We start from the raw sequence: 21510 nt of genomic DNA on the forward strand, positions 1-21510 counted from the left end.
CCAGTAGAGGACTGGTCACCCCTCAGAGCCTGGTTCCTCTGGTCTACCCAGTACAGCCAGTAGAGGACTGGTCACCCCTCAGAGCCTGGTTCCTCTGGTCTACCCAGTACAGCCAGTAGAGGACTGGTCACCCCTCAGAGCCTGGTTCCTCTCTAACCAGTACAGCCAGTAGAGGACTGGTCACCCCTCATAGCCTGGTTCCTCTGGTCTACCCAGTACAGCCAGTAGAGGACTGGTCACCCCTCAGAGCCTGGTTCCTCTGGTCTACCCAGTACAGCCAGTAGAGTACTGGTCACCCCTCAGAGCCTGGTTCCTCTGGTCTACCCAGTACAGCCAGTAGAGGACTGGTCACCCCTCAGAACCTGGTTCCTCTGGTCTACCCAGTACAGCCAGTAGAGGACTGGTCACCCCTCAGAGCCTGGTTCCTCTGGTCTACCCAGTACAGCCAGTAGAGGACTGGTCACCCCTCATAGCCTGGTTCCTCTGGTCTACCCAGTACAGCCAGTAGAGGACTGGTCACCCCTCAGAGCCTGGTTCCTCTCTACCCAGTACAGCCAGTAGAGGACTGGTCACCCATCAGAGCCTGGTTCCTCTGGTCTACCCAGTACAGCCAGTAGAGGACTGGTCACCCCTCAGAGCCTGGTTCCTCTCTACCCAGTACAGCCAGTAGAGGACTGGTCACCCCTCAGAGCCTGGTTCCTCTGGTCTACCCAGTACAGCCAGTAGAGGACTGGTCACCACTCAGAGCCTGGTTCCTCTGGTCTACCCATGAAATAATCATTGAATGCTTTGTGTGATGTATTGGTGTCTCTACCTTCTTGACCTTTGTGCTGTTGTCTGTGCCCAATAATGTTTCTACCATGCTGTGTTGTTATGTGTTTCTACCATGTTGTGTTGCTACCATGCTGTGTTGTCATGTGTTGCTACCATGCTGTATTGTCATGTGTTGCTACCATGCATGTGTTGCTACCATGCTGTGTTGCTGCCATGCTGTGTTGTCATGTGTTGCTACCATGCTGTGTTGTCATGTGTTGCTACCATGCTGTGTTGTCATGTGTTGCTACCATGCTGTGTTGTCATGTGTTGCTACCATGCTGTGTTGTCATGTGTTGCTACCATGCTGTGTTGTCATGTCTTGCTACCATGCTGTGTTGTCATGTGTTGCTACCATTCTGTGTTGTTATGTGTTGCTACCATGCTGTGTTGCTACCATTCTGTGTTGTTATGTGTTGCTACCATGCTGTGTTGCTACCATTCTGTGTTATTATGTGTTGCTACCATGCTGTGTTGCTACCATGCTGTGTTGTCATGTGTTGCTACCATGCTGTGTTGTCATGTTGTGTTTCTACCATGCTGTGTTGTCATGTGTTTCTACCATGCTGTGTTGTCATGTGTTGCTACCATGCTGTGTTGTCATGTGTTGCTACCATGCTGTGTTGTCATGTGTTGCTACCATGCTGTGTTGTCATGTGTTGCTACCATGCTGTGTTGTCATGTGTTGCTACCATGCTGTGTTGTCATGTTGTGTTGCTACCATGCTGTGTTGTCATGTGTTGCTACCATGCTGTGTTGTCATGTTGTGTTGCTACCATGCTGTGTTGTCATGTGTTGCTACCATGCTGTGTTGTCATGTGTTGCTACCATGCTGTGTTGTCATGTGTTGCTACCATGCTGTGTTATGTGTTTCTACCATGCTGTGTTGCTACCATGCTGTGTTGTCATGTGTTGCTACCATGCTGTGTTGTTATGCGTTGCTACCATGCTGTGTTGTCATGTGTTGCTACCATGCTGTGTTGTCATGTGTTGCTACCATGCTGTGTTGTTATGTGTTGCTACCATGCTGTGTTGTCATGTGTTGCTACCATGCTGTGTTGTCATGTGTTGCTGCCATGCTGTGCTGTCATGCGTTTCTACCATGCTGTGTTGCTACCATGCTGTGTTGTTATGTGTTGCTACCATGCTGTGTTGTTACCATGCTGTGTTGCTACCATGCTGTGTTGTCCTGCGTTGCTACCATGCTGCGTTGCTACCATGCTGTGTTGCTACCATGCTGTGTTATGTGTTTCTACCATGCTGCGTTGCTACCATGCTGTGTTGCTACCATGCTGTGTTATGTGTTTCTACCATGCTGTGTTGCTACCATGCTGTGTTGTCATGTGTTGCTACCATGCTGTGTTGTCATGTGATGCTACCATGCTGCGTTGCTACCATGCTGGGGTAGCTACCATGTTGTGTTGCTACCATGCTGTGTTGTCATGTGTTGCTACCATGCTGTGTTGTTATGTGTTGCTACCATGCTGTGTTATGTGTTGCTACCATGCTGTGTTGCTACCATGCTGTGTTGTCATGTGTTGCTACCATGCTGTGTTGTCATGTGTTGCTACCATGCTGTGTTATGTGTTTCTACCATGCTGTGTTGCTACCATGCTGTGTTGTCATGTGTTGCTACCATGCTGTGTTGTCCTGTGTTGCTACCATGCTGTGTTTCTACCATGCTGTGTTGCTACCATGCTGTGTTGTCATGTGTTGCTACCATGCTGTGTTGCTACCATGCTGTGTTGACATGTGGTCCTACCATGCTGTGTTATGTGTTTCTACCATGCTGTGTTATGTGTTTCTACCATGCTGTGTTTCTACCATGCTGTGTTGTCATGTGTTGCTACCATGCTGTGTTATGTGTTTCTACCATGCTGTGTTATGTGTTTCTACCATGCTGTGTTTCTACCATGCTGTGTTGTCATGTGTTGCTACCATGCTGTGTTGTCATGTGTTTCTACCATGCTGTGTTATGTGTTTCTACCATGCTGTGTTGCTACCATGCTGTGTTGTCATGTGTTGCTACCATGCTGTGTTGTTGTCTTAGGTATCTCTGTATGTAGTGTTGTGTTGTCTCTCTTGTCGTGATGTGTGTTTTGTCCTATATTTGTTTTGTATTTTTAATCCCAGCCCCGTCCCAGCAGGAGTCCTTTAGCCTTTTGGTAGGACGTCTATGTCAATAACAATTTATTCTCAACTGACTTTCCTAGTTAAAAAAGGTTAAATATATGAATATAAAATATACAGTATATATTTAGGGATGGGGGGGGGGATATAAATTCATCTTGCAACCAGAACAGATGGACAGGAACAAAGACAGACAGGTAGGAACATTAGACACAAACACACTACTTACCAATGTCGTCATCAGATCCACCTGTGGATGATAAGAAAAAACAGTCAGTTAGAAGACATGTTGACACATAAAAACATCATGTTATTATCAAACCCTGCTGGTACCTCCTCAGAGCCTGGTTCCCCTCTACCCAGTACAGCCAGTAGAGGACTGGTCACCCCTCAGAGACTGGTTCCTCTCTACCCAGTACAGCCAGTAGAGGACTGGTCACCCCTCAGAGCCTGGTTCCTCTGGTCTACCCAGTACAGCCAGTAGAGGACTGGTCACCCCTCAGAGCCTGGTTCCTCTCTACCCAGTACAGCCAGTAGAGGACTGGTCACCCCTCAGAGCCTGGTTCCTCTCTACCCAGTACAGCCAGTAGAGGACTGGTCACCCCTCAGAGCCTGGTTCCTCTCTACCCAGTACAGCCAGTAGAGGACTGGTCACCCCTCAGAGCCTGGTTCCTCTCTACCCAGTACAGCCAGTAGAGGACTGGTCACCCCTCAGAGCCTGGTTCCTCTGGTCTACCCAGTACAGCCAGTAGAGGACTGGTCACCCCTCAGAGCCTGGTTCCTCTCTACCCAGTACAGCCAGTAGAGGACTGGTCACCCCTCAGAGCCTGGTTCCTCTCTACCCAGTACAGCCAGTAGAGGACTGGTCACCCCTCAGAGCCTGGTTCCTCTCTACCCAGTACAGCCAGTAGAGGACTGGTCACCCCTCAGAGCCTGGTTCCTCTCTACCCAGTACAGCCAGTAGAGGACTGGTCACCCCTCAGAGCCTGGTTCCTCTCTACCCAGTACAGCCAGTAGAGGACTGGTCAACCCTCAGAGCCTGGTTCCTCTCTACCCAGTACAGCCAGTAGAGGACTGGTCACCCCTCAGAGCCTGGTTCCTCTGGTCTACCCAGTACAGCCAGTAGAGGTTCTTACCCAGGTGATAGACTAGATAAGGTTTATATTCCAGTGATATGTAACCAGAGGTAGAGAGGTTCTTACCCAGGTGATAGACTAGATCAGGTTTATATTCCAGTGATATGTAACCAGAGGTAGAGAGGTTCTTACCCAGGTGATAGACTAGATCAGGTTTATATTCCAGTGATATGTAACCAGAGGTAGAGAGGTTCTTACCCAGGTGATAGACTAGATAAGGTTTATATTCCAGTGATATGTAACCAGAGGTAGAGAGGTTCTCACCCAGGTGATAGACTAGATAAGGTTTATATTCCAGTGATATGTAACCAGAGGTAGAGAGGTTCTTACCCAGGTGATAGACTAGATAAGGTTTATATTCCAGTGATATGTAACCAGAGGTAGAGAGGTTCTTACCCAGGTGATAGACTAGATCAGGTTTATATTCCAGTGATATGTAACCAGAGGTAGAGAGGTTCTTACCCAGGTGATAGACTAGATAAGGTTTATATTCCAGTTATATGTAACCAGAGGTAGAGAGGTTCTTACCCAGGTGATAGACTAGATAAGGTTTATATTCCAGTGATATGTAACCAGAGGTAGAGAGGTTCTTACCCAGGTGATAGACTAGATAAGGTTTATATTCCAGTGATATGTAACCAGAGGTAGAGAGGTTCTTACCCAGGTGATAGACTAGATAAGGTTTATATTGCAGTGATATGTAACCAGAGGTAGAGAGGTTCTTACCCAGGTGATAGACTAGATCAGGTTTATATTCCAGTGATATGTAACCAGAGGTAGCGAGGTTCTTACCCAGGTGATAGACTAGATAAGGTTTATATTCCAGTGATATGTAACCAGAGGTAGAGAGGTTCTTACCCAGGTGATAGACTAGATAAGGTTTATATTCCAGTGATATGTAACCAGAGGTAGAGAGGTTCTTACCCAGGTGATAGACTAGATCAGGTTTATATTCCAGTGATATGTAACCAGAGGTAGAGAGGTTCTTACCCAGGTGATAGACTAGATAAGGTTTATATTCCAGTGATATGTAACCAGAGGTAGAGAGGTTCTTACCCAGGTGATAGACTAGATAAGGTTTATATTCCAGTGATATGTAACCAGAGGTAGAGAGGTTCTTACCCAGGTGATAGACTAGATAAGGTTTATATTCCAGTGATATGTAACCAGAGGTAGAGAGGTTCTTACCCAGGTGATAGACTAGATAAGGTTTATATTCCAGTGATATGTAACCAGAGGTAGAGAGGTTCTTACCCAGGTGATAGACTAGATAAGGTTTATATTCCAGTGATATGTAACCAGAGGTAGAGAGGTTCTTACCCAGGTGATAGACTAGATCAGGTTTATATTCCAGTGATATGTAACCAGAGGTAGAGAGGTTCTTACCCAGGTGATAGACTAGATAAGGTTTATATTCCAGTGATATGTAACCAGAGGTAGAGAGGTTCTTACCCAGGTGATAGACTAGATAAGGTTTATATTCCAGTGATATGTAACCAGAGGTAGAGAGGTTCTTACCCAGGTCCTTGACAAGGTCAGGTTCCAGATCCAGTAGAATCCTGTAAAATGCTGATTTCACTCTTGTTGTGTCTTCTGCTTCTTCTAGGGCCAAGAACAACAGTCTCATCTGGTCCTGGCTGGTCCTGGCAGCACTGATCTGAGAGTTCATCTCATCAGGGATCAAGTCCTTCTGGTGCAGCTCAGATGCTATGGATTTCCCCTTGGAAACCTTCTGAATGAGGTCATCCTTGTGTCTGTCCACAAACAGGGCATCAACTAGACAGGAAAGAAAACAGATGTAGAGTTATATACTGTAGAACAAGAGGACATTACTAGTCAGGTTAGATGTAGAGTTATATACTGTAGAACAAGAGGACATTACTAGTCAGGTTAGATGTAGAGTTATATACTGTAGAACAAGACAAAACCATGAGGTCTGTGATTAACAGTTGACCCATCAGTATTATAGTAATAAACCATGAGGTCTGTGATTAACAGTTGACCCATCAGTATTATAGTAATAAACCATGAGGTCTGTGATTAACAGTTGACCCATCAGTATTATAGTAATAAACCATGAGGTCTGTGATTAACAGTTGACCCATCAGTATTATAGTAATAAACCATGAGGTCTGTGATTAACAGTTGACCCATCAGTATTATAGTAATAAACCATGAGGTCTGTGATTAACAGTTGACCCATCAGTATTATAGTAATAAACCATGAGGTCTGTGATTAACAGTTGACCCATCAGTATTATAGTAATAAACCATGAGGTCTGTGATTAACAGTTGACCCATCAGTATTATAGTAATAAACCATGAGGTCTGTGATTAACAGTTGACCCATCAGTATTATAGTAATAAACCATGAGGTCTGTGATTAACAGTTGACCCATCAGTATTATAGTAATAAACCATGAGGTCTGTGATTAACAGTTGACCCATCAGTATTATAGTAATAAACCATGAGGTCTGTGATTAACAGTTGACCCATCAGTATTATAGTAATAATCATAATCTCTTTATGTGAAACTCTAACAAGACAACAGCCCACTTAAGTCGTTCTTCCAATCGTTGTCTTTGCTTCTCTGTAGACAAAAGACAACAAATGTGTAAAAGCACAATAGTAAAAAGTACAATAATAATTAATAATCATTAAAAGCCTGGATGTCTGTTCCACTCGGTAATCTAATTAGCATAATGCTAAACTAAACTCTGACTTTAGTGTCTGGGGGTCTAAAAAGGTATTTCACCCGTTTTGCTCTACAAGCTTCACACTGGTACCTATATATAGTTATATCCTGATCTAATACAGGACTGAAGGTAACCTGGTATAAATGAATAGAGTCTAATGGACAGGATATGGGTCATTCCTAGTTATATCCTGATCTAATACAGGACTGGTCTGAAGGTAACCTGGTATAAATGAATAGAGTCTAATGGACAGGATATGGATCATTCCTAGTTATATCCTGGTCACCCCTCAGAGCCTGGTTCCTCTGGTCTACACAGTACAGCCAGTAGAGGACTGGTCACCCCTCAGAGCCTGGTTCCTCTCTACCCAGTACAGCCAGTAGAGGACTGGTCACCCCTCAGAGCCTGGTTCCTCTCTACCCAGTACAGCCAGTAGAGGACTGGTCACCCCTCAGAGCCTGGTTCCTCTCTACCCAGTACAGCCTGTAGAGGACTGGTCACCCCTCAGAGCCTGGTTCCTCTGGTCTACCCAGTACAGCCAGTAGAGGACTGGTCACCCCTCAGAGCCTGGTTCCTCTGGTCTACCCAGTACAGCCAGTAGAGGACTGGTCACACCTCAGAGCCTGGTTCCTCTGGTCTACCCAGTACAGCCAGTAGAGGACTGGTCACCCCTCAGACCCTGGTTCCTCTGGTCTACCCAGTACAGCCAGTAGAGGACTGGTCACCCCTCAGAGCCTGGTTCCTCTGGTCTACCCAGTACAGCCAGTAGAGGACTGGTCACCCCTCAGAGCCTGGTTCCTCTGGTCTACCCAGTACAGCCAGCAGAGGACTGGTCACCCCTCAGAGCCTGGTTCCTCTGGTCTACCCAGTACAGCCAGTAGAGGACTGGTCACCCCTCAGAGCCTGGTTCCTCTGGTCTACCCAGTACAGCCAGTAGAGTACTGGTCACCCCTCAGAGCCTGGTTCCTCTCTACCCAGTACAGCCAGTAGAGGACTGGACACCCCTCAGAGCCTGGTTCCTCTGGTCTACCCAGTACAGCCAGTAGAGGACTGGTCACCCCTCAGAGCCTGGTTCCTCTCTACCCAGTACAGCCAGTAGAGGACTGGTCACCCCTCAGAGCCTGGTTCCTCTGGTCTACCCAGTAAAGCCAGTAGAGGACTGGTCACCCCTCAGAGCCTGGTTCCTCTCTACCCAGTACAGCCAGTAGAGGACTGGTCACCCCTCAGAGCCTGGTTCCTCTCTACCCAGTACAGCCAGTAGAGGACTGGTCACCCCTCAGAGCCTGGTTCCTCTCTACCCAGTACAGCCAGTAGAGTACTGGTCACCCCTCAGAGCCTGGTTCCTCTCTACCCAGTACAGCCAGTAGAGGACTGGTCACCCCTCAGAGCCTGGTTCCTCTGGTCTAACCAGTACAGCCAATAGAGGACTGGTCACCCCTCAGAGCCTGGTTCCTCTGGTCTACCCAGTACAGCCAGTAGAGGACTGGTCACCCCTCAGAGCCTGGTTCCTCTGGTCTACCCAGTACAGCCAGTAGAGGACTGGTCACCCCTCAGAGCCTGGTTCCTCTCTACCCAGTACAGCCAGTAGAGGACTGGTCACCCCTCAGAACCTGGTTCCTCTGGTCTACCCAGTACAGCCAGTAGAGGACTGGTCACCCCTCAGAGCCTGGTTCATCTGGTCTACCCAGTACAGCCAGTAGAGTACTGGTCACCCCTCAGAGCCTGGTTCCTCTGGTCTACCCAGTACAGCCAGTAGAGGACTGGTCACCCCTCAGAGCCTGGTTCCTCTCTACCCAGTACAGCCAGTAGAGGACTGGTCACCCCTCAGAACCTGGTTCCTCTGGTCTACCCAGTACAGCCAGTAGAGGACTGGTCACCCCTCAGAGCCTGGTTCCTCTCTACCCAGTACAGCCAGTAGAGGACTGGTCACCCCTCAGAGCCTGGTTCCTCTGGTCTACCCAGTACAGCCAGTAGAGGACTGGTCACCCCTCAGAGCCTGGTTCCTCTCTACCCAGTACAGCCAGTAGAGGACTGGTCAACCCTAAGAGCCTGGTTCCTCTCTACCCAGTACAGCCAGTAGAGGACTGGTCACCCCTCAGAGCCTGGTTCCTCTCTACCCAGTACAGCCAGTAGAGTACTGGTCACCCCTCAGAGCTTGGTTCCTCTCTACCCAGTACAGCCAGTAGAGGACTGGTCACCCCTCAGAGCCTGGTTCCTCTGGTCTACCCAGTACAGCCAGTAGAGGACTGGTCACCCCTCAGAGCCTGGTTCCTCTCTACCCAGTACAGCCAGTAGAGGACTGGTCACCCCTCAGAGCCTGGTTCCTCTCTACCCAGTACAGCCAGTAGAGGACTGGTCACCCCTCAGAGCCTGGTTCCTCTCTACCCAGTACAGCCAGTAGAGGACTGGTCACCCCTCAGAGCCTGGTTCCTCTGGTCTACCCAGTACAGCCAGTAGAGGACTGGTCACCCCTCAGAGCCTGGTTCCTCTCTACCCAGTACATCCAGTAGAGGACTGGTCACCCCTCAGAGCCTGGTTCCTCTGGTCTACCCAGTACAGCCAGTAGAGGACTGGTCACCCCTCAGAGCCTGGTTCCTCTCTACCCAGTACAGCCAGTAGAGTACTGGTCACCCCTCAGAGCCTGGTTCCTCTCTACCCAGTACAGCCAGTAGAGGACTGGTCACCCCTCAGAGCCTGGTTCCTCTGGTCTAACCAGTACAGCCAATAGAGGACTGGTCACCCCTCAGAGCCTGGTTCCTCTGGTCTACCCAGTACAGCCAGTAGAGGACTGGTCACCCCTCAGAGCCTGGTTCCTCTGGTCTACCCAGTACAGCCAGTAGAGGACTGGTCACCCCTCAGAGCCTGGTTCCTCTCTACCCAGTACAGCCAGTAGAGGACTGGTCACCCCTCAGAACCTGGTTCCTCTGGTCTACCCAGTACAGCCAGTAGAGGACTGGTCACCCCTCAGAGCCTGGTTCATCTGGTCTACCCAGTACAGCCAGTAGAGTACTGGTCACCCCTCAGAGCCTGGTTCCTCTGGTCTACCCAGTACAGCCAGTAGAGGACTGGTCACCCCTCAGAGCCTGGTTCCTCTCTACCCAGTACAGCCAGTAGAGGACTGGTCACCCCTCAGAACCTGGTTCCTCTGGTCTACCCAGTACAGCCAGTAGAGGACTGGTCACCCCTCAGAGCCTGGTTCCTCTCTACCCAGTACAGCCAGTAGAGGACTGGTCACCCTCAGAGCCTGGTTCCTCTGGTCTACCCAGTACAGCCAGTAGAGGACTGGTCACCCCTCAGAGCCTGGTTCCTCTCTACCCAGTACAGCCAGTAGAGGACTGGTCAACCCTAAGAGCCTGGTTCCTCTCTACCCAGTACAGCCAGTAGAGGACTGGTCACCCCTCAGAGCCTGGTTCCTCTCTACCCAGTACAGCCAGTAGAGTACTGGTCACCCCTCAGAGCTTGGTTCCTCTCTACCCAGTACAGCCAGTAGAGGACTGGTCACCCCTCAGAGCCTGGTTCCTCTGGTCTACCCAGTACAGCCAGTAGAGGACTGGTCACCCCTCAGAGCCTGGTTCCTCTCTACCCAGTACAGCCAGTAGAGGACTGGTCACCCCTCAGAGCCTGGTTCCTCTCTACCCAGTACAGCCAGTAGAGGACTGGTCACCCCTCAGAGCCTGGTTCCTCTCTACCCAGTACAGCCAGTAGAGGACTGGTCACCCCTCAGAGCCTGGTTCCTCTGGTCTACCCAGTACAGCCAGTAGAGGACTGGTCACCCCTCAGAGCCTGGTTCCTCTCTACCCAGTACATCCAGTAGAGGACTGGTCACCCCTCAGAGCCTGGTTCCTCTGGTCTACCCAGTACAGCCAGTAGAGGACTGGTCACCCCTCAGAGCCTGGTTCCTCTCTACCCAGTACAGCCAGTAGAGTACTGGTCACCCCTCAGAGCCTGGTTCCTCTCTACCCAGTACAGCCAGTAGAGGACTGGTCACCCCTCAGAGCCTGGTTCCTCTGGTCTAACCAGTACAGCCAATAGAGGACTGGTCACCCCTCAGAGCCTGGTTCCTCTGGTCTACCCAGTACAGCCAGTAGAGGACTGGTCACCCCTCAGAGCCTGGTTCCTCTGGTCTACCCAGTACAGCCAGTAGAGGACTGGTCACCCCTCAGAGCCTGGTTCCTCTCTACCCAGTACAGCCAGTAGAGGACTGGTCACCCCTCAGAACCTGGTTCCTCTGGTCTACCCAGTACAGCCAGTAGAGGACTGGTCACCCCTCAGAGCCTGGTTCATCTGGTCTACCCAGTACAGCCAGTAGAGTACTGGTCACCCCTCAGAGCCTGGTTCCTCTGGTCTACCCAGTACAGCCAGTAGAGGACTGGTCACCCCTCAGAGCCTGGTTCCTCTCTACCCAGTACAGCCAGTAGAGGACTGGTCACCCCTCAGAACCTGGTTCCTCTGGTCTACCCAGTACAGCCAGTAGAGGACTGGTCACCCCTCAGAGCCTGGTTCCTCTCTACCCAGTACAGCCAGTAGAGGACTGGTCACCCCTCAGAGCCTGGTTCCTCTGGTCTACCCAGTACAGCCAGTAGAGGACTGGTCACCCCTCAGAGCCTGGTTCCTCTCTACCCAGTACAGCCAGTAGAGGACTGGTCAACCCTAAGAGCCTGGTTCCTCTCTACCCAGTACAGCCAGTAGAGGACTGGTCACCCCTCAGAGCCTGGTTCCTCTCTACCCAGTACAGCCAGTAGAGTACTGGTCACCCCTCAGAGCTTGGTTCCTCTCTACCCAGTACAGCCAGTAGAGGACTGGTCACCCCTCAGAGCCTGGTTCCTCTGGTCTAACCAGTACAGCCAGTAGAGGACTGGTCACCCCTCAGAGCCTGGTTCCTCTCTACCCAGTACAGCCAGTAGAGGACTGGTCACCCCTCAGAGCCTGGTTCCTCTCTACCCAGTACAGCCAGTAGAGGACTGGTCACCCCTCAGAGCCTGGTTCCTCTCTACCCAGTACAGCCAGTAGAGGACTGGTCACCCCTCAGAGCCTGGTTCCTCTGGTCTACCCAGTACAGCCAGTAGAGGACTGGTCACCCCTCAGAGCCTGGTTCCTCTCTACCCAGTACATCCAGTAGAGGACTGGTCACCCCTCAGAGCCTGGTTCCTCTGGTCTACCCAGTACAGCCAGTAGAGGACTGGTCACCCCTCAGAGCCTGGTTCCTCTGGTCTACCCAGTACAGCCAGTAGAGGACTGGTCACCCCTCAGAGCCTGGTTCCTCTCTACCCAGTACAGCCAGTAGAGTACTGGTCACCCCTCAGAGCTTGGTTCCTCTCTACCCAGTACAGCCAGTAGAGGACTGGTCACCCCTCAGAGCCTGGTTCCTCTGGTCTACCCAGTACAGCCAGTAGAGGACTGGTCACCCCTCAGAGCCTGGTTCCTCTGGTCTAACCAGTACAGCCAGTAGAGGACTGGTCACCCCTCAGAGCCTGGTTCCTCTGGTCTACCCAGTACAGCCAGCAGAGGACTGGTCACCCCTCAGAGCCTGGTTCCTCTGGTCTACCCAGTACAGCCAGTAGAGGACTGGTCACCCCTCAGAGCCTGGTTCCTCTGGTCTGCCCAGTACAGCCAGTAAAGGACTGGTCACCACTCAGAGCCTGGTTCCTCTGGTCTACCCAGTACAGCCAGCAGAGGACTGGTCACCCCTCAGAGCCTGGTTCCTCTGGTCTACCCAGTACAGCCAGTAGAGGACTGGTCACCCCTCAGAGCCTGGTTCCTCTCAACCCAGTACAGCCAGTAGAGGACTGGTCATCCCTCAGAGCCTGGTTCCTCTGGTCTACCCAGTACAGCCAGTAGAGGACTGGTCACCCCTCAGAGCCTGGTTCCTCTCTACCCAGTACAGCCAGTAGAGGACTGGTCACCCCTCAGAGCCTGGTTCCTCTGGTCTACCCAGTACAGCCAGTAGAGGACTGGTCACCCCTCAGAGCCTGGTTCCTCTGGTCTACCCAGTACAGCCAGTAGAGGACTGGTCACCCCTCAGAGCCTGGTTCCTCTGGTCTACCCAGTACAGCCAGTAGAGGACTGGTCACCCTCAGAGCCTGGTTCCTCTCTACCCAGTACAGCCAGTAGAGGACTGGTCACCCCTCAGAGCCTGGTTCCTCTCTACCCAGTACAGCCAGTAGAGGACTGGTCACCCCTCAGAGCCTGGTTCCTCTCTACCCAGTATAGCCAGTAGAGGACTGGTCACCCCTCAGAGCCTGGTTCCTCTCTACCCAGTACAGCCAGAAGAGGACTGGTCACCCCTCAGAGCCTGGTTCCTCTGGTCTACCCAGTACAGCCAGTAGAGGACTGGTCACCCCTCAGAGCCTGGTTCCTCTGGTCTAACCAGTACAGCCAATAGAGGACTGGTCACCCCTCAGAGCCTGGTTCCTCTGGTCTACCCAGTACAGCCAGTAGAGGACTGGTCACCCCTCAGAGCCTGGTTCCTCTGGTCTATCCAGTACAGACAGTAGAGGACTGGTCACCCCTCAGAGCCTGGTTCCTCTGGTCTACCCAGTACAGCCAGTAGAGGACTGGTCACCCCTCAGAGCCTGGTTCCTCTGGTCTACCCAGTACAGCCAGTAGAGGACTGGACACCCCTCAGAGCCTGGATCCACTCTACCCAGTACAGCCAGTAGAGGACTGGTCACCCCTCAGAGCCTGGTTCCTCTGGTCTACCCAGTACAGCCAGTAGAGGTTCTTACCCAGGTGATAGACTAGATCAGGTTTATATTCCAGTGATATGTAACCAGAGGTAGAGAGGTTCTTACCCAGGTGATAGACTAGATAAGGTTTATATTCCAGTGATATGTAACCAGAGGTAGAGAGGTTCTTACCCAGGTGATAGACTAGATAAGGTTTATATTCCAGTGATATGTAACCAGAGGTAGAGAGGTTCTTACCCAGGTGATAGACTAGATAAGGTTTATATTCCAGTGATATGTAACCAGAGGTAGAGAGGTTCTTACCCAGGTGATAGACTAGATAAGGTTTATATTCCAGTGATATGTAACCAGAGGTAGAGAGGTTCTTACCCAGGTGATAGACTAGATAAGGTTTATATTCCAGTGATATGTAACCAGAGGTAGAGAGGTTCTTACCCAGGTGATAGACTAGATAAGGTTTATATTCCAGTGATATGTAACCAGAGGTAGAGAGGTTCTTACCCAGGTGATAGACTAGATAAGGTTTATATTCCAGTGATATGTAACCAGAGGTAGAGAGGTTCTTACCCAGGTGATAGACTAGATAAGGTTTATATTCCAGTGATATGTAACCAGAGGTAGAGAGGTTCTTACCCAGGTGATAGACTAGATAAGGTTTATATTCCAGTGATATGTAACCAGAGGTAGAGAGGTTCTTACCCAGGTGATAGACTAGATCAGGTTTATATTCCAGTGATATGTAACCAGAGGTAGAGAGGTTCTTACCCAGGTGATAGACTAGATAAGGTTTATATTCCAGTGATATGTAACCAGAGGTAGAGAGGTTCTTACCCAGGTGATAGACTAGATAAGGTTTATATTCCAGTGATATGTAACCAGAGGTAGAGAGGTTCTTACCCAGGTGATAGACTAGATAAGGTTTATATTCCAGTGATATGTAACCAGAGGTAGAGAGGTTCTTACCCAGGTGATAGACTAGATAAGGTTTATATTCCAGTGATATGTAACCAGAGGTAGAGAGATTCTTACCCAGGTGATAGACTAGATAAGGTTTATATTCCAGTGATATGTAACCAGAGGTAGAGAGGTTCTTACCCAGGTGATAGACTAGATAAGGTTTATATTCCAGTGATATGTAACCAGAGGTAGAGAGGTTCTTACCCAGGTGATAGACTAGATAAGGTTTATATTCCAGTGATATGTAACCAGAGGTAGAGAGGTTCTTACCCAGGTGATAGACTAGATAAGGTTTATATTCCAGTGATATGTAACCAGAGGTAGAGAGGTTCTTACCCAGGTGATAGACTAGATAAGGTTTATATTCCAGTGATATGTAACCAGAGGTAGAGAGGTTCTTACCCAGGTGATAGACTAGATAAGGTTTATATTCCAGTGATATGTAACCAGAGGTAGAGAGGTTCTTACCCAGGTGATAGACTAGATAAGGTTTATATTCCAGTGATATGTAACCAGAGGTAGAGAGGTTCTTACCCAGGTGATAGACTAGATAAGGTTTATATTCCAGTGATATGTAACCAGAGGTAGAGAGGTTCTTACCCAGGTGATAGACTAGATAAGGTTTATATTCCAGTGATATGTAACCAGAGGTAGAGAGGTCCTTACCCAGGTGATAGACTAGATAAGGTTTATATTCCAGTGATATGTAACCAGAGGTAGAGAGGTTCTTACCCAGGTGATAGACTAGATAAGGTTTATATTCCAGTGATATGTAACCAGAGGTAGAGAGGTTCTTACCCAGGTGATAGACTAGATAAGGTTTATATTCCAGTGATATGTAACCAGAGGTAGAGAGGTTCTTACCCAGGTGATAGACTAGATAAGGTTTATATTCCAGTGATATGTAACCAGAGGTAGAGAGGTTCTTACCCAGGTGATAGACTAGATAAGGTTTATATTCCAGTGATATGTAACCAGAGATAGAGAGGTTCTTACCCAGGTGATAGACTAGATAAGGTTCCAGACGCAGTAGAATCCTGTAAAATGCTGATTTCACTCTTGTTGTGTTTTCTGCTTCTTCTAGGGCCAAGAACAACAGTCTCATCTGGTCCTGTCTGGTCCTGGCAGCACTGATCTGAGAGTTCATCTCATCAGGGATCAAGTCCTTCTGGTGCAGCTCAGATGCTATGGATTCCCCCTTGGAAACCATCTGAATGAGGTGATCCTTGTGTCTGTCCACAAACAGGGCATCAACTAGACAGGAAAGAAAACAGATGTAGAGTTATATACTGTAGAACAAGAGGACATTACTAGTCAGGTTAGATGTAGAGTTATATACTGTAGAACAAGAGGACATTACTAGTCAGGTTAGATGTAGAGTTATATACTGTAGAACAAGACAAAACCATGAGGTCTGTGATTAACAGTTGACCCATCAGTATTATAGTAATAAACCATGAGGTCTGTGATTAACAGTTGACCCATCAGTATTATAGTAATAAACCATGAGGTCTGTGATTAACAGTTGACCCATCAGTATTATAGTAATAAACCATGAGGTCTGTGATTAACAGTTGACCCATCAGTATTATAGTAATAAACCATGAGGTCTGTGATTAACAGTTGACCCATCAGTATTATAGTAATAAACCATGAGGTCTGTGATTAACAGTTGACCCATCAGTATTATAGTAATAAACCATGAGGTCTGTGATTAACAGTTGACCCATCAGTATTATAGTAATAAACCATGAGGTCTGTGATTAACAGTTGACCCATCAGTATTATAGTAATAAACCATGAGGTCTGTGATTAACAGTTGACCCATCAGTATTATAGTAATAAACCATGAGGTCTGTGATTAACAGTTGACCCATCAGTATTATAGTAATAAACCATGAGGTCTGTGATTAACAGTTGACCCATCAGTATTATAGTAATAAACCATGAGGTCTGTGATTAACAGTTGACCCATCAGTATTATAGTAATAAACCATGAGGTCTGTGATTAACAGTTGACCCATCAGTATTATAGTAATAAACCATGAGGTCTGTGATTAACAGTTGACCCATCAGTATTATAGTAATAAACCATGAGGTCTGTGATTAACAGTTGACCCATCAGTATTATAGTAATAAACCATGAGGTCTGTGATTAACAGTTGACCCATCAGTATTATAGTAATAAACCATGAGGTCTGTGATTAACAGTTGACCCATCAGTATTATAGTAATAAACCATGAGGTCTGTGATTAACAGTTGACCCATCAGTATTATAGTAATAAACCATGAGGTCTGTGATTAACAGTTGACCCATCAGTATTATAGTGATAAACCATGAGGTCTGTGATTAACAGTTGACCCATCAGTATTATAGTAATAAACCATGAGGTCTGTGATTAACAGTTGACCCATCAGTATTATAGTAATAAACCATGAGGTCTGTGATTAACAGTTGACCCATCAGTATTATAGTAATAAACCATGAGGTCTGTGATTAACAGTTGACCCATCAGTATTATAGTAATAAACCATGAGGTCTGTGATTAACAGTTGACCCATCAGTATTATAGTAATAAACCATGAGGTCTGTGATTAACAGTTGACCCATCAGTATTATAGTAATAAACCATGAGGTCTGTGATTAACAGTTGACCCATCAGTATTATAGTAATAAACCATGAGGTCTGTGATTAACAGTTGACCCATCAGTATTATAGTAATAAACCATGAGGTCTGTGATTAACAGTTGACCCATCAGTATTATAGTAATAAACCATGAGGTCTGTGATTAACAGTTGACCCATCAGTATTATAGTAATAAACCATGAGGTCTGTGATTAACAGTTGACCCATCAGTATTATAGTAATAAACCATGAGGTCTGTGATTAACAGTTGACCCATCAGTATTATAGTAATAAACCATGAGGTCTGTGATTAACAGTTGACCCATCAGTATTATAGTAATAAACCATGAGGTCTGTGATTAACAGTTGACCCATCAGTATTATAGTAATAAACCATGAGGTCTGTGATTAACAGTTGACCCATCAGTATTATAGTAATAAACCATGAGGTCTGTGATTAACAGTTGACCCATCAGTATTATAGTAATAAACCATGAGGTCTGTGATTAACAGTTGACCCATCAGTATTATAGTAATAAACCATGAGGTCTGTGATTAACAGTTGACCCATCAGTATTATAGTGATAATCATAATCTCTTTATGTGAAACTCTAACAAGACAACAGCCCACTTACGTCGTTCTTCCAATCGTTGTCTTTGCTTCTCTGTAGACAAAAGAAAACAAATGTGTAAAAGCACAATAGTAAAAAGTACAATAATAATTAATAATCATTAAAAGCCTGGATGTCTGTTCCACTCGGTAATCTAATTAGCATAATGCTAAACTAAACTCTGACTTTAGTGTCTGGGGGTCTAAAAAGGTATTTCACCCGTTTTGCTCTACAAGCTTCACACTGGTACCTATATATAGTTATATCCTGATCCAATACAGGACTGAAGGTAACCTGGTATAAATGAATAGAGTCTAATGGACAGGATATGGGTCATTCCTAGTTATATCCTGATCTAATACAGGACTGGTCTGAAGGTAACCTGGTATAAATGAATAGAGTCTAATGGACAGGATATGGATCATTCCTAGTTATATCCTGATCTAATACAGGACTGGAGGTAACCTGGTATAAATGAATAGAGTCTAATGGACAGGATATGGATCATTCCTAGTTATATCCTGATCTAATACAGGACTGAAGGTAACCTGGTATAAATGAATAGAGTCTAATGGACAGGATATGGATCATTCCTAGTTATATCCTGATCCAATACAGGACTGAAGGTAACCTGGTATAAATGAATAGAGTCTAATGGACAGGATATGGATCATTCCTAGTTATATCCTGATCTAATACAGGACTGAAGGTAACCTGGTATAAATGAATAGAGTCTAATGGACAGGATATGGGTCATTCCTAGTTATATCCTGATCTAATACAGGACTGGTCTGAAGGTAACCTGGTATAAATGAATAGAGTCTAATGGACAGGATATGGATCATTCCTAGTTATATCCTGGTCACCCCTCAGAGCCTGGTTCCTCTGGTCTACACAGTACAGCCAGTAGAGGACTGGTCACCCCTCAGAGCCTGGTTCCTCTCTACCCAGTACAGCCAGTAGAGGACTGGTCACCCCTCAGAGCCTGGTTCCTCTCTACCCAGTACAGCCAGTAGAGGACTGGTCACCCCTCAGAGCCTGGTTCCTCTCTACCCAGTACAGCCTGTAGAGGACTGGTCACCCCTCAGAGCCTGGTTCCTCTGGTCTACCCAGTACAGCCAGTAGAGGACTGGTCACCCCTCAGAGCCTGGTTCCTCTGGTCTACCCAGTACAGCCAGTAGAGGACTGGTCACCCCTCAGAGCCTGGTTCCTCTGGTCTACCCAGTACAGCCAGTAGAGGACTGGTCACACCTCAGAGCCTGGTTCCTCTGGTCTACCCAGTACAGCCAGTAGAGGACTGGTCACCCCTCAGACCCTGGTTCCTCTGGTCTACCCAGTACAGCCAGTAGAGGACTGGTCACCCCTCAGAGCCTGGTTCCTCTGGTCTACCCAGTACAGCCAGTAGAGGACTGGTCACCCCTCAAAGCCTGGTTCCTCTGGTCTACCCAGTACAGCCAGTAGAGGACTGGTCACCCCTCAGAGCCTGGTTCCTCTCTACCCAGTACAGCCAGTAGAGGACTGGTCACCCCTCAGAGCCTGGTTCCTCTGGTCTACCCAGTAAAGTCAGTAGAGGACTGGTCACCCCTCAGAGCCTGGTTCCTCTCTACCCAGTACAGCCAGTAGAGGACTGGTCACCCCTCAAAGCCTGGTTCCTCTGGTCTACCCAGTACAGCCAGTAGAGGACTGGTCAACCCTCAGAGCCTGGTTCCTCTGGTCTACCCAGTACAGCCAGTAGAGGACTGGTCACCCCTCAGAGCCTGGTTCCTCTCTACCCAGTACAGCCAGTAGAGTACTGGTCACCCCTCAGAGCCTGGTTCCTCTCTACCCAGTACAGCCAGTAGAGGACTGGTCACCCCTCAGAGCCTGGTTCCTCTGGTCTACCCAGTACAGCCAGTAGAGGACTGGTCACCCCTCAGAGCCTGGTTCCTCTCTACCCAGTACAGCCAGTAGAGTACTGGTCACCCCTCAGAGCCTGGTTCCTCTCTACCCAGTACAGCCAGTAGAGGACTGGTCACCCCTCAGAGCCTGGTTCCTCTGGTCTACCCAGTACAGCCAGTAGAGGACTGGTCACCCCTCAAAGCCTGGTTCCTCTGGTCTACCCAGTACAGCCAGTAGAGGACTGGTCACCCCTCAGAGCCTGGTTCCTCTGGTCTACCCAGTACAGCCAGTAGAGGACTGGTCACCCCTCAGAGCCTGGTTCCTCTGGTCTACCCAGTACAGCCAGCAGAGGACTGGTCACCCCTCAGAGCCTGGTTCCTCTGGTCTACCCAGTACAGCCAGTAGAGGACTGGTCACCCCTCAGAGCCTGGTTCCTCTGGTCTACCCAGTACAGCCAGTAGAGTACTGGTCACCCCTCAGAGCCTGGTTCCTCTCTACCCAGTACAGCCAGTAGAGGACTGGACACCCCTCAGAGCCTGGTTCCTCTGGTCTACCCAGTACAGCCAGTAGAGGACTGGTCACCCCTCAGAGCCTGGTTCCTCTCTACCCAGTACAGCCAGTAGAGGACTGGTCACCCCTCAGAGCCTGGTTCCTCTGGTCTACCCAGTAAAGCCAGTAGAGGACTGGTCACCCCTCAGAGCCTGGTTCCTCTCTACCCAGTACAGCCAGTAGAGGACTGGTCACCCCTCAGAGCCTGGTTCCTCTCTACCCAGTACAGCCAGTAGAGGACTGGTCACCCCTCAGAGCCTGGTTCCTCTCTACCCAGTACAGCCAGTAGAGTACTGGTCACCCCTCAGAGCCTGGTTCCTCTCTACCCAGTACAGCCAGTAGAGGACTGGTCACCCCTCAGAGCCTGGTTCCTCTGGTCTAACCAGTACAGCCAATAGAGGACTGGTCACCCCTCAGAGCCTGGTTCCTCTGGTCTACCCAGTACAGCCAGTAGAGGACTGGTCACCCCTCAGAGCCTGGTTCCTCTGGTCTACCCAGTACAGCCAGTAGAGGACTGGTCACCCCTCAGAGCCTGGTTCCTCTCTACCCAGTACAGCCAGTAGAGGACTGGTCACCCCTCAGAACCTGGTTCCTCTGGTCTACCCAGTACAGCCAGTAGAGGACTGGTCACCCCTCAGAGCCTGGTTCATCTGGTCTACCCAGTACAGCCAGTAGAGTACTGGTCACCCCTCAGAGCCTGGTTCCTCTGGTCTACCCAGTACAGCCAGTAGAGGACTGGTCACCCCTCAGAGCCTGGTTCCTCTCTACCCAGTACAGCCAGTAGAGGACTGGTCACCCCTCAGAACCTGGTTCCTCTGGTCTACCCAGTACAGCCAGTAGAGGACTGGTCACCCCTCAGAGCCTGGTTCCTCTCTACCCAGTACAGCCAGTAGAGGACTGGTCACCCCTCAGAGCCTGGTTCCTCTGGTCTACCCAGTACAGCCAGTAGAGGACTGGTCACCCCTCAGAGCCTGGTTCCTCTCTACCCAGTACAGCCAGTAGAGGACTGGTCAACCCTAAGAGCCTGGTTCCTCTCTACCCAGTACAGCCAGTAGAGGACTGGTCACCCCTCAGAGCCTGGTTCCTCTCTACCCAGTACAGCCAGTAGAGTACTGGTCACCCCTCAGAGCTTGGTTCCTCTCTACCCAGTACAGCCAGTAGAGGACTGGTCACCCCTCAGAGCCTGGTTCCTCTGGTCTACCCAGTACAGCCAGTAGAGGACTGGTCACCCCTCAGAGCCTGGTTCCTCTCTACCCAGTACAGCCAGTAGAGGACTGGTCACCCCTCAGAGCCTGGTTCCTCTCTACCCAGTACAGCCAGTAGAGGACTGGTCACCCCTCAGAGCCTGGTTCCTCTCTACCCAGTACAGCCAGTAGAGGACTGGTCACCCCTCAGAGCCTGGTTCCTCTGGTCTACCCAGTACA

At 48.9% G+C, this 21510-nt stretch overlaps 1 protein-coding gene across 1 annotated transcript in view; it reads right to left on the minus strand.

Moving 5' to 3' along the window:
* Positions 1-21510, minus strand: part of LOC123732719 (selection and upkeep of intraepithelial T-cells protein 5) — a 117472-nt gene that overhangs the window by 58277 nt on the left and 37685 nt on the right. Inside the window, exons 10-13 of the mRNA XM_045711979.1 lie at positions 17684-17713; positions 15416-15673; positions 5598-5855; positions 3173-3193 (exon numbers count right to left, since the gene is read on the minus strand). Of these exons, the coding sequence (XP_045567935.1) occupies positions 3173-3193; positions 5598-5855; positions 15416-15673; positions 17684-17713 (567 nt within the window). The remainder of the gene's footprint in view (positions 1-3172; positions 3194-5597; positions 5856-15415; positions 15674-17683; positions 17714-21510) is intronic.

The sequence above is a fragment of the Salmo salar genome, unplaced genomic scaffold, assembly GCF_905237065.1.
Source record: "Salmo salar unplaced genomic scaffold, Ssal_v3.1, whole genome shotgun sequence".
Classification (NCBI taxonomy): domain Eukaryota; kingdom Metazoa; phylum Chordata; class Actinopteri; order Salmoniformes; family Salmonidae; genus Salmo; species Salmo salar.